A 12830-nucleotide genomic window follows, 5' to 3' on the forward strand; every position below is an offset into this window, starting at 1 on the left:
TAGAAAATTTGAAATTGAAAAAGCTATTTTTTTTCCCAGATGAACATTATAAAGTAATGAAGAGGTCAACCAGTGTTGCTTTGATTGTTTGAAACACCAAAAGGCAATACCACCTGATATACAATTACAATATTACTTTTAATATGTCTTCTTTATAAATTTACAAGTTAGATTGAATTAAATGGCAGTAACAGTATGTTTAATTTACCATGAGTATCTGCCTTAGGGAGTTATTTATTTATTTTGAAATTAAATTTTTTTCTGTTGGAGACCTAGTTCTCTTTTATTTAGTAAGGTATATAATTAAGGTCTATCTGAATTGTAATTATTTCACAGAGCAGAATATTGCTAATATATATTTGTATAAATTATCTAAATTACCTGAATTTAGATCATTTAAGTTTCCAAAGCACTCACTCTAGGAATTTGACCCCTTTAATAGATCTGGTGAGCTAAAGTATATTCATATAATAATCTTTCTAAAAGCTGTATTCATTTAAACTCGTAAGTGTAAAGTATTATTTATTTATTTGTATATTTATTTAGCTATTTCAGGATTTACATTAATCTTTTATTTTCTAAGTTAGGCACATGGGGGAAGATGTATGGGTGTGAACACTCAGGGTATATGCCTAGCAGGTGTAGTTGGAGAAATCAAAGAAAAATTTGTAAGCAATTTATGAGACCATTGTAGTTTGGATTGGATCTGATGAGCACTGACTCTTAGAAATGGGGATGCTGTGATTAAAGTTAGTTTAGTAATGGGAGATACTAGAAACAGGGAATTCAACAAATTGATCCATGTAGCAGTAATCCAGGTTAAGGGATGGATGATAAACTTGGAGAGGAAACTCTGATTCTGAGATATTTTGCCTGTGAAGAAGTGGTATAGCTTAGTCACTATTTGAATTTGGAGATGAAAAAAAATATATATATATATATATCAAAGACCATTCAAAGGTTCCAAGCTTGAGGGATAGTCAGAAATGAGATAATTGGGATGAGAAGTCATTAGGAGTGTGGTTTAGGTGGAGAATTTATGGATAATTAAATCAGTCTTAGATATGCTGAGACTGAGATGATGGGAAATCTTATAAATAACTGTTTGGTGGTAGCTGATAATTTGGGCCTGAAATGGGAATGAGAGTTAATAGTGGGGATGCGAATTAAGGCATCTCCACCACAGAAGGGAATTAGAAGGCTTGAAATTGAGATAACTTCCCAGAGTCTAAGAAAGCAAAGACCACACACTATCCAGTGACACTTTGGTCTGCTTTCTAAATAATTATCTTTCAGCAACTTGTTTGACTTCTGTCGAAAGAATAACAGTGAGATTGCTAGGAGGACAAATATATTCTAGTTGATTGAGAAAGAATCCAGCTATGCCCAGAGTCAGACTGGCTCTCTCCTGGAGAATACTATTGAGCTCCCGTTAAGAAATTATTGAGGGATTTAGATCAAGGCTTAAAGGTAGGTACTTCCCTCTCCCATCTTGATATATCAATGGAAATTACAATATTGAGTTACAACAATGAATATCAGAAGTACATAACTTCAGCTACATTTCTGAGGCAAGTGCCAGTGGGCAGCCTCCTATACATTGCTGACCATACTTTGTACCGTGTGACCCTCCACTACTTTCAGATTAGGCAAGGGATTGATTCTTAACTCAAGGACAGCCATCTATAGGATGGTCTATTTCATAAGAGATAACCTGTAATGAACATTTCTCCCAAAAGGCTTTTCTGCACTGGTCGAATCAACTTGATTCTTCCTGTTGGAAAATTTGTACTCAAAGACGCAAAGATAGGGAATTAATTGGCAAGTGGCAGAAGAGAAAATAAAAACAAATACTAAGAGTAGGTGCACATGGGTACAGCACATGCATAGGAGAGAATGGGTATCAAGATACTAAAGTAATAACATTAGTGGGTCACTCAGACTGTTGTGCCTGGAGGGATAGAGTCATGGTTGTATCTTGAATGATGTTTCAGGTCTTTGTGAGGCCCGACCATGCAGCTGCTGAAACCCGTTTCCTGTTCCTCCTTACTTCTGCATATTCTTACACCAACCCCCCATCTTTGTTTCTAACAAGCCATCAAACATGTTTATCAAGAGAAGGATTAGTCATAACAGTGGCCAGTTAAGTAACAGACATTCCCTCTTTTCCGCCTCCTTCCTTCCTATGCCAACTCACTGGAGGATCTAACTCCTCCATGGATGAGGAGGAGGAAGGGGAGAGAATGATAAAACTGATTATGTCACCCATTAGCCCCTTCAGATATCTGGGTCCAAAAGACTAAACAGCAGTGGAGGAGGGAAACATTTTGAAGCATATATAAAATTAATATTTAATCTATAACCAGAAAATTAGGGAATCCTCCCAAGACATCATTATGGGACATGAAAGGGAGATTTGACATTGCTTATCTGGGAGCAATGGTGAAGAAAACTGAAAAACAATTTTATGTTCATATTCTCACTGAGGTGAGACTTCTCAATAAATTAGTTGGTTAAACATGCTTCTTTTTTTCAAACTGCTTTTGTGTTTTTTAAAAAAGCAAAAATATATCATCATGTTAAAAAAAAAAAGGTACGATATGCTCCTCAATTTGAAATGAGTGGTTGTAATAAGGACACATAAGTTTGCAGCAGTGGACACTCTCTGGGCATTCAAAAAATAAGGTGGTCACACACACACACACACACACACACGAAACCTCTTGCACTTTAAAAATAAGCAACAGTTAAGGGCCTCTGCAAGTAGTGGAGTGAAGCTGCTATTGCCTTTCTGAAGTTGGGCAAGAAGCTGGTGGGAGGGTTCGTTCATTATAGAATCCAATAAGCAAAGGAAGAAGAGTAACACTATGATTGGAAAGTTGGATTACCAACTGATGAATTATCCACTTGTTCCCTGCACTCCACGCATCAGCAATTAAGAGTACCAGTTCCCTCATTTAGAACATTTTTATACTTGGTGATGGGCTGCCATTACTGAACTGGTGTGTGACATTTGTGGCAACTGCCCGACTGCACTCTCATGAGGGCAGTTCTTGAAAAGTCACTTCCGTCACAAACTTACCTTGGGCCTGTGCTAGGCACTGAGGAAGATACAAATCTGCATGTGACTTCATGCTGGAAGGCGAAACTATTCCTTTTCCTCTCCCCACCCCCACTGGGCTTGTGTTTGCCTTTCTTATGGAGATGGTTGTTAGGCTTAAATTATCGGACTGTGTTCAGATATGGCAGTCCAGTTGAAGTCCATGGATAAGGAGCTAGGTCTTTTGTAAAGAAATTGAATTTCCCCACTGTTAGAGGCAGGGTATCAGACAGGAGAGCAAAACTTGGAAAGCAGGTCTCTCACCAGCCTTTGAAAAAACTCTCTTCTGTTTTTGTGTCTGTTGTTTTGGAACCAGACTTCAAGGACTCTTAAATGTAAATCCAGATAGAAGTGAATGTAGAATCGTTGCTTCATTTTCCAGTCTCAGTCTTGGCTTTGGCTCTCCAAACGGGGTCATCTCAATTGGCAGCAGGCTTCCACTGAATGCTGTTGGTCTTTCCCGCCTTCCACCTGTGGTGAGGCCTCGCTTTACTGATATGGCCGGCCCTTGCCGAGGTCCTTTAGCACCTCAGAGGCAGATTGTGAGATCCACAAATATCTGTACCTACCATGGTTTTGACATTGACAGCGTGTATTCTAGAGCAGAGGTTGGCAACCTTTTCCTGTCAAGGGCCAAATAGTAAATATTTTAGGCTTCACAGGCCATGAGGTCTCTGTCACAACTACTCAACCTTGTCATTGTAGCACAAAAGCAGCCATAGACAATACATAATGAGTGAGCTTGGCTGCATTCCCATAAAACTTAGGAAGTGAAATTTAAATTTTGTGAAATTTTCATGTAACACAAAATATTATTCTTTTTATTTTTTAAAAACCATTTAAAAAGTGAAAACCATCCTTACCATGTGGACTGTACAAAAGCAGGTGGTGACTAGATTTAACCACAAGCGCTGGAGTTTGACATCCCCTACTCAAAACATCCCTGGGTTTTAATGCTGGTTCTGTCACTTCTCAGCTATGTGAACTTGAATGAGTTAGTTTGCCTAAATTTGCCTCCGTTTCCTCACCTAGAAAATAAAATAGGTTGGTGTGGGGACTCAATATAAATCCCTTAGAACAGTCCCTGACATTTAGTAAGTTCTCAATAAATGATAGATATTATTAATATTCCTACTTCCAAAAACAACCTTATCTTTTCTTTTTTGGGGGGGGGGGGGTGCGGTGTGGCTGGCTGGTACAGGGATTGAACCCTGGACCTTGATGTTATCAGCACCACACACTAACCAACTGAGCAACCGGCCAGTCCAATCTTTTCATAAAGTAAACTTCGATGTACTTTAGTAGATGGTTTTGAATTGAGTTAGATTGGTTCTTTTTCCAAGTTTGTTTTTGCTTGCTTTTCCCTTCACAAGAGTTCTATGCCCTTAGTAAATGATTGATTTTGATAAGACACACAGAGTATTTCAAAGGTCTCTTTGAAATATTAATTATTTAAAATATTGAATGTGAGATATATTTTACTAGAGGCATCAACAGTGGTTTTTCTGGTAAGCATTAGCATTCAGGTTTATTGGGTGTTGTTTATTTATAGCATGTGTAATTTTCTTCTCCCCATCTTCTAGCATATAGTATAGGTAACTGGGGTGGGGGGGAGAATAAACATAAACATTATTTTTTGACTACCACTTATTATCAAGCTTTCTTACTTTAGGCAAACTGCCAAAAAGGTACCAAAAAGATGCCTCTGAACTTCCTTCACTGAAACTTTGCCAGTAGAAATCTATTCATTAGTACTTATAAGCTTCTCTTTAAGATGTAAATACATCAGGGAAGATTAACTTATCAGTTCAGTTCTCCTGGCAAACTTTTAGGTAACACCTACATGTAGATATTTGGGAGAAATCACCTCATCATCCTTCATCATTCATCATTTTGGGGTGGAATATCCACTTATCTGGTAACCCCTGCAATATATGGTATTTATTCCATGACAAAATGTCTAAAACATTAACCTTAAAATTATTTAGGAAGAGTAGTATTCTCTATGAAATTTATCTGAGATCTGATGATTTACCTCACTATAGGAGACTTAATTATCTGTTCTGGCAAGAAGATGAGATAACAGACTGCATGAACTCTCTAAAACTATAGTTTTAACTTTAATTGCTCTGAGATTAATTTTGCTTTTTGGTGCATACCACTGTGCAAGGCCTCAACCTGGGAATGTAATGTTTTTCTGTTTTGTTTTACAAATTTTTGACTATAGCATAATGTAATTACTACAGAGCCCCTAGCTCATCCTGTGGTTTCTGGTAATTTCTTCTAAGCTCCTGTGTCCTCTTATCCCTCTTAAAAGTTTTCTTTTTTTGAACAGGAGCATCTGCCTTCATTATTTCCCTTGGAACTCTATCCTTTCTACTTATGCCCTCTTTTGATCTCTTTGGAATAATATCTTGATTTTCTTAAACTCTTTTCTGGCCATAAATAACTTTATAGACTGTCTTAGTTACCATCTGTTAGTTTTCCAAGTCACCATTAACTTGATTCTTCTCTCACTTCCAATTACACTCCAAACTAACAAAAATCTCCCATCAGGTAGAGGCTTTCTAGGTCCTTATGGACTGCAATACATATTGCTCAGGCTTTTGTTATGTCTGTTAATACAGTGCTTTGCCGAATGGTTTGATTTCTCCTACTTCTGACTCATTTATGGTATTACTGTTGCTCTTACTGATAGATATTAAGGTCCTGCAGCACAATGTGTTATTTTCACCATATTGTCGTAGCCTTTTACTTTAGTCTTTATTACCTCCTAGTGTTTCATGCTAAATTATAAGAGCTATTTGTCAGCCGTGGGCCTTCCTTTTTTTCAGGTCCCAGGGAATGGCTTTTGTTTCCCTCTTCTTTGATAAGTGAGGAGTCTTCTAATTTTATGTCATCTACAAACCCATACGTCTTGCATCATGGTCTTAATCTGGACCATGATAGATGGTATGAAAAAGGTTGAATCTAACACTGATTTTTCTTGCACTTCTGTCATTGCCTTCTTATGCCATCAACTTCCATTTACTACTGCTGATGACCTTGCTCACAAAACCCATTTTACTTTTCTATTTAGTCTTGTACCAAAAATGCCAAAGTTGACTGTCCTACTTTGCCCAGGGTTATATGCAGAATAATATTTGTCACTGCAAATTAAATTCTATTCTTTGTAAAATTGATTTCTTTCCAACTCTAGTCCATTTTGCATTTTACTGTGAGGCTGATCATAAATGCCACATCACTGTCCTACTTAAGATCTACCAGTGGCTTTTTAGAGTCCCTTGAAGCATGTTCAAACTTCTTTCTTTGATATCCAAACCCCTTTAGAAGTTTGCTGTGTTCTTACCTATCCAACTGTAACTCCTGTATCCTTCAACTCTGTTTCTTTCCTCATGCTTTATCAAGCGTACCATACATGTTTTATTTCAGGTGGCTACGGTGATCCAAAATGACCTCAACTCTTTTCATCCCTTTAAATTATATGATATGAATAGGCAAAATTAATATAGGATGACAGAAATCAGAGGTTGCCTCTGAGTGGTGGGGGCAAAAGGGAACTTTCTGGGGTGATAGAAATGTTCAATATATTTATTGTGGTGATTGCTGCATGGGTGTATGTATTTGTCAAAACTCTTCAAACTATTCATTTAATATCTGTGCATTTTAATATTTGTAAATCTATACACACATGCACACACACATACAAAGAGAGAGAGCATGTGTGCATGTGTGAGTGTGCTAGGAGTTATGAAATCTAGATTTTGTATCTTTGAACCAGTCATTATGGTCTGGTTTTTTTGGTTTGTTTTGGTGTCATTTAAATGGAATTATAATACCTAATGTGCTACGGAAATGTGACGTTTTCAGAGGCTTAACTTAAGCCCTGTTACTTTTATGAAATCTTTCCCAACTCCTCCGGCCCACAGAGAGTGTAGTTTTATTCCTTAAAGTTATTTAAAATGCAGAAGTACTATCTCATGTGGAAGGGTCCTACCCTCAGTAGGAAGCCTGTTGCTTCTCATGGGCCACTGGACATTGACTGCTTGATAACAACTTTCTTCAACTTTGAGCAGCTCAACTTTTGTAGAAAGCTTTAACTATATACTTGAGAATTCAAGGAGGCTATAACAGTAAATTAAAGCCATTATGCCCAGGTCGTTAGGATTTTAGGAAATGATTTTTATAGTATTGGCTTTAGTTTAATATTTCAAGGTATATTGAACTAGAGTTGGGTAATGGGAGAGTCCAAGGCACTAGGTGCTTAAGTTCCTAGAAGAGTAAGGATTGTTCTAATTAATAATATTTGATAAAAAGTCAGGAGAACACTGAGTAGTTTCAAAAACTGTGAAGGTTCAACGATTTTACCCTACGTGCAAGCTAACAAATTGGCCTGCCACAGTTTCATGGATGCTGGCAGAAGACATAAGACTCCTGGGTCAGAGACATAGAACTCTGCTACTCATGGTACAGCAGTTTCATGTTCCTATTGCTTTTCCTTGCCTTCCAACTCCCAGAGGGTGACATGAAGGCAGGCCCAGGTGGATGGTACACACACAGTGATGTTTAGAAAGACCTATTTTTTTTTAAAGCAGAAACATCTAGCACATGCTTCTCAGCAGGGCTAATATTACCCCCAAAGGTGATATGCATACGTTAAATAGCTTCACAATTCATGCCTGTATTAAAACATCATGTTGTACACCATAAATATATACAATTTTTACTTGTCAATTAGAAGAATTTAAACTTTTTTTTTTAAAGTTGGGGTCCTCCAGAGTTGCATCCCCCACCCCTCCTCTTCTGATATACTACTTCAGGTTAATCTCATCTATCTTCCTATGACTCTCAAATCTTTAGCTCCAGCCCAGACTTCACTCCTGGGTTCTAGACCCATATTTCCAGGGTTACTCCTACTTAGATCTTCCTGGGTTCTAGACCCATTCTTAGTGGTTATTCCTACTTAGATATTCCTTAGGCATTTCAAATAGCTCAATCCACAGGGTAGGAAAGAGTTTCTGGCAATTGACACCTTGAGACAAATGCTCTAACAAATCTTAAAAGTGTTTTTGATGGCCACAGTTGTGAAAGATAAGAGTAGGGTGAAATGTTTTTAATGCCGTTTCTGTTAGGAATTTCCATGAACATCGTTTGAGCACTCCACTCATGGCTTCTTAACAGTTCTTTCCCATAGGAAAAGTTTAGACACAGAATAGCATTCTAAAAAGGAAGTGAAACGCTGGCTAATGTCTCTCAGATGTAAAATGTGGCCTTTTAGATGATGTGGTCACCTTTTCTTTGTACAATGTCAGCATTTCAAAATGGGTAAAGGGTATGGATTCAGTAGGAATTGAATGCAAATGTGTTTTGCAAATAGTGTCTTTTGAGATAATCTGCAGATGATGGTTGAATGCTGAAGGTATTAATACAATCAGTATTTAACCTTGTGTAACTCCGCTTCATCAAATCACGCCCTGCACATTGATTGCATTAAGCTGGGTCAGTGGTTTCTTGCTTAGGAATATCTCATAAGAATCTTAACAGGAAGGCAGCAGTAGCTGATCAGCTACTGTTTATTTGCATACTGAGCGTGTCATCAATAATACAAAAGACAAGGTCTTTAAGTTGAAAGAGCAGTGGGATTGGCATGAATTTTGCTTAATGGTGCGTAATAAGCAAAGTAGTCTGTGGTGTCAGAAACTGACAGGATACATTATGTTAAAACAGATATATGTCTTTAATTTAGGGGTATTATGTAAATCTGACAGGAGTTTTTCCCTTTATTTTCCTGTAGTTTAACTTTAATTGCTCCAAGATTAATTCCGATTTCTCCCTTCCTCCAGAGGGTGATGAGACTGGCGTGATGGATAATCTTCTAGAAGCCCTGCAGTCAGGTGCAGCATTCCGAGACCGCAGAAAGCGGATTCCGAGGAATCCAGGTAAAACCCATTCTAGCTCGCATGGTATTGTAAAATGTGAATGTTCAGAGCCATGTACCAAAAAAAGAAAAAAAAGAAAAAAGAAAAAAACTTCTTTGTGAAGAATTTTTTTTTTTTTAACAGTTAGTTCATGTGTGAAATCTCAGCAGGCTTCTACATCTATGTGATTGTAAGTTTCAACTTAGTAAACGTATCTTCGATAACTGTAGACTTTGCAAAAAAAAAAAATCAGAAACAAGGCTCCCACTGTGTTTAATATTAAGTATTTTTAATTGTTATTTTATGAGCATGTGGTTTGGGTAGAAGGTGGTTTAAAGCCATAAATGTAATTAAATCATTAAAATTGGCCCTAAGGATGTCACATTAGCTATTCACAGGTAAGGAAACTGAGACAATGCTTGCTTCTAGAGGCCATTTTGGCTTTGCAGTATAATCTGTTCTTTATTATCCATGTTAATGAAAGGAGTAGAGGCACTGATAATCCAAGACCCCCCAAAATCCCAAAGCACTTAAACAAATTTTTGTGTGTATATTTGATTAGTAACGGATAAAGCCACACTATGAAAATTGATCTAAGGGGAAGAAAAAACATAAAAGAAGTAAAACAACCTGCCTCACTCAAGTGGAACTAGTAAGTTGTTCACCTTCTCTGTTCACACCTTATAGCTGAGGTAAATAATAGCTCCTCTTCGGATAATCCGAGTTGGCTAAACTGTCCACCTCCTCTAAATAGGTCTTATATCTTTCTCGAAGTAGAGGAAGAAATTAGGTATGTTGATTTTAAAAGTCTTCTTCATGGGCCATAAAGCTATATGGAGAAGTAAATGAAAACAAAGAAAATTAATAGTAAATATGTAAACTCTCCTTATTTTAAGATTAATAAGATTTGCCTTGAATAGCCTACAATTCAAAAAATATTCTGTGTTTGGACTTGAAGTTATCGTATGTCATCAGAATGGAAATTGGTAGCTCCCAAAACCATTATACGTCAGCAAACCAGTGAGAGAAATGAGGCCCAGTGCAGAGTTATCCAGGAAAGCTTTTAGCAATGGTGAAACTTGTGGCAGAAAACAATGTAAGTTATAGTCATCTTTTTCACATTTGAGTGAATCCTGATGAGTAATGGGTAACATTCTACCCATTCTATCCAGGAGTGGAAAACTGGAGGAAAGAAAGTGAAAATCTGTACTGATATGTTCATATTAATTTTTTAAGGTAATGTTGCATAGCAGAGTGATTGGAGCACTACTGATCTGTAACTATGAGCCAGCCATTCCACCTATCCTCAGTCTTCTGCAAAATGAGAATGTTCTACCATGCTGTCAGAGGCCTCTTCCACCTCTTAAGAAAAAAAAAAAAACACCTTCACTGCTCTTTCTTGAATTATCAGAGCAATAATAGTCAGTGAAAGGCAAACTAAAATAATTTTTTGTCTCAATTCAGTTCTCTGTTAAGCAGCTAAATAACAGCATGTTATTCTGGGCCATAAAAGAACTGCCATAATCTTTCTCAGCTGTTTATTTTAAAAATACACATTTGCTAAGGCCCCTGTCTGATTAGTCTCACACCTCATACTGATTCTAGAAAGACTACCAGGAGAGAGAGAGAGAGAGCATTCCATGGAGTTTCTGTGAGTTTGGTACTCAAGGGAATATAGTTTTGTCAACTGTGAAACACCAAGAATATATTCACAGACTGCATAATTTTATGCTACTGATTCCAAGTAATCTAAATTGGGATCTCTGGGCTGGTTGGTTAGCTCGGTTAGAGCACAGCCTTATAATACCAAGGTCACAGGTTCAGATCTCGGAACCAGCCAGCCACTAAAATAAAATAAAATAAATTGGGATCTCCTTTGGTTTGTAGCTGGAGTCTCTCTGTGAACACATAGGGTCAAAAATATCAGCCCATTTAGCTGTCGCAGTCATTCCAAGTAGCAGTAGCCAAAGCAAACGTCCAGAGGTAAAAAGAAACTAGAAGGCAGACAGTGGCAATGTTTGATAAGACATCCTGGATGTCGGTAGAAGAGCTGGAAGTGAGGGAAGAGAGAACTAGCAAGGGAAGAGAGGACGGAAGGCACAGAGTTTCCAAATCTGCCACAAACTCTCTAATCTTCTTGCCTCTTTCAAGAAGCAGCAGAACCGGGGACTTTTACAGATTTCTTCCTTGTCTCGGCCTTTCCTAGCTAGGTCTTCTTTTCCTGCCAGTGCCCTGTTGTTTTCACTTTCTTAGGCACCTGATTTGGTTCCTTTTCAAGATCACTTTGACTAGATTTTGTTACACTTTCCCTGTTCAACATTGGTATCCTTGCTCTTTTCCGGTAACCTCCACTTCAACATGATGAGATAAAAGCAGAAAAGCCAAATGATAAAGAAGGTTCTTTTCCCCAAATAAAGTAAAATAAGAGGAAATAGCCAAAAAACCTGAAATCTAGTGAACCACAAACAGCAGAGATGCACACTTTGCTTGCCATCTTCCTGATCATCACTTACATATGGAAATTACTGTATGGAAAACCAGAGCTACGCCATTATGTTTCTAATTGCAATATTTCCAATTCCGTATTTAAATGAAATGAGGTGTTAGTCTGTATTCTTCATTAGAAAATAAAAATATTAATAAATTATGTGATTAGTTGCCTAAATTACCAATCTTCCACACTGAGCCTGTGCCCCCTCTCCAAGAGCCACCTCATTAGTTAACCCAGAAGGAGCTCCCAAACATTTCCTCAGGCCCATTCAGCTGAGGATGTGGTTTCAGTTAAGGGCACTAAAAGACAGTTCAAGGGAGACTATTATATCAGGAGTGATATCGAAAATATAGTAACTGGGATAGCACAGGCCCTAACCAGCCAGAATGCATACATGCAATAAATAGCTACTCAGATTGTACTGGTACATACTGGCTGAATATTAACCCAGATCACAGGCTTTGTTGATGTCAAACTCAGAGATTAGGAAATGAGCCCCTAAATATTCATTAATTTATTGTATATCTGTGAAAGGTACTATGCTAGACATGATGGAAGATACAGAAATAATTGAAATAAGATTTCCTTCCTTATAAGACCCTTGTGTCTTGTAGGAAAGATAAAAAGTACAAAAACTACAGAATAAGGCAAAGGAAAATAGCTACTGTATCATACAAGAGGTGTGACTGTACCGTGTGAATCTGGAGGAGGGAGATAGCACACCTTACTGGATATATCAGAAAAATAATCATAGAGGGAAAGGTTTTGAAGGATGAGTTAGGGATTCTAGCAGTGGGAGTTAGAGGTGGGGATAGTGGGCATTTGAGTCGTGAAATGTCATTAAGGAAAACACAGAGGCAAGAAACTGCAAAGCATTTTTTGGCAATGGCAAATAGTACAGTAAGTGAGAAAACAGGATATATAAAGTTTGAAAGTATGGAGATAATTCTGGAAAAGTAGGTTGGCACCACATCATGGAGTGCTTGAATGAGAGACTAAGGCGTTAGCATATAATTCCTTAGGCAGTGGAAATCTATTGAAGATTTTTAAGTAGTGGAGGAACATCATCAAAGTTATACATTATGACATTTAATTTACAGGAGTGTAAGTGATGAGTGAGGAGTCTACTGTTGTAATCTTAGTCAAAGATAATTTAGGAAGAGAGGAGTAGCCAGGAGTCAAAGATAACTCTCAGGTTTTGAGTTTGATTGGCTGGGAGGACTTGGGTTACTAAACTATTAGGACCAGGAAAGAGTGGTGATAGTAAAAGATAAATTCAGTTTTGAACAACTTAAACTGAAAGTGGTAGCAGTGTTGAGGT

The 12830-nt window shown here is 37.6% G+C and overlaps 1 protein-coding gene across 2 annotated transcripts in view; it reads left to right on the forward strand.

Moving 5' to 3' along the window:
* The window catches only part of DIAPH2 (diaphanous related formin 2), an 834932-nt gene that overhangs the window by 687243 nt on the left and 134859 nt on the right, over positions 1–12830 (forward strand). For both annotated transcript variants that reach the window (XM_063083053.1, XM_063083052.1), the window contains one exon: positions 8944–9039. In XM_063083053.1, the coding sequence (XP_062939123.1) occupies positions 8944–9039 (96 nt within the window). The remainder of the gene's footprint in view (positions 1–8943; positions 9040–12830) is intronic.

The sequence above is a fragment of the Cynocephalus volans genome, chromosome X (genome assembly GCF_027409185.1).
Source record: "Cynocephalus volans isolate mCynVol1 chromosome X, mCynVol1.pri, whole genome shotgun sequence".
Lineage (NCBI taxonomy): Eukaryota > Metazoa > Chordata > Mammalia > Dermoptera > Cynocephalidae > Cynocephalus > Cynocephalus volans.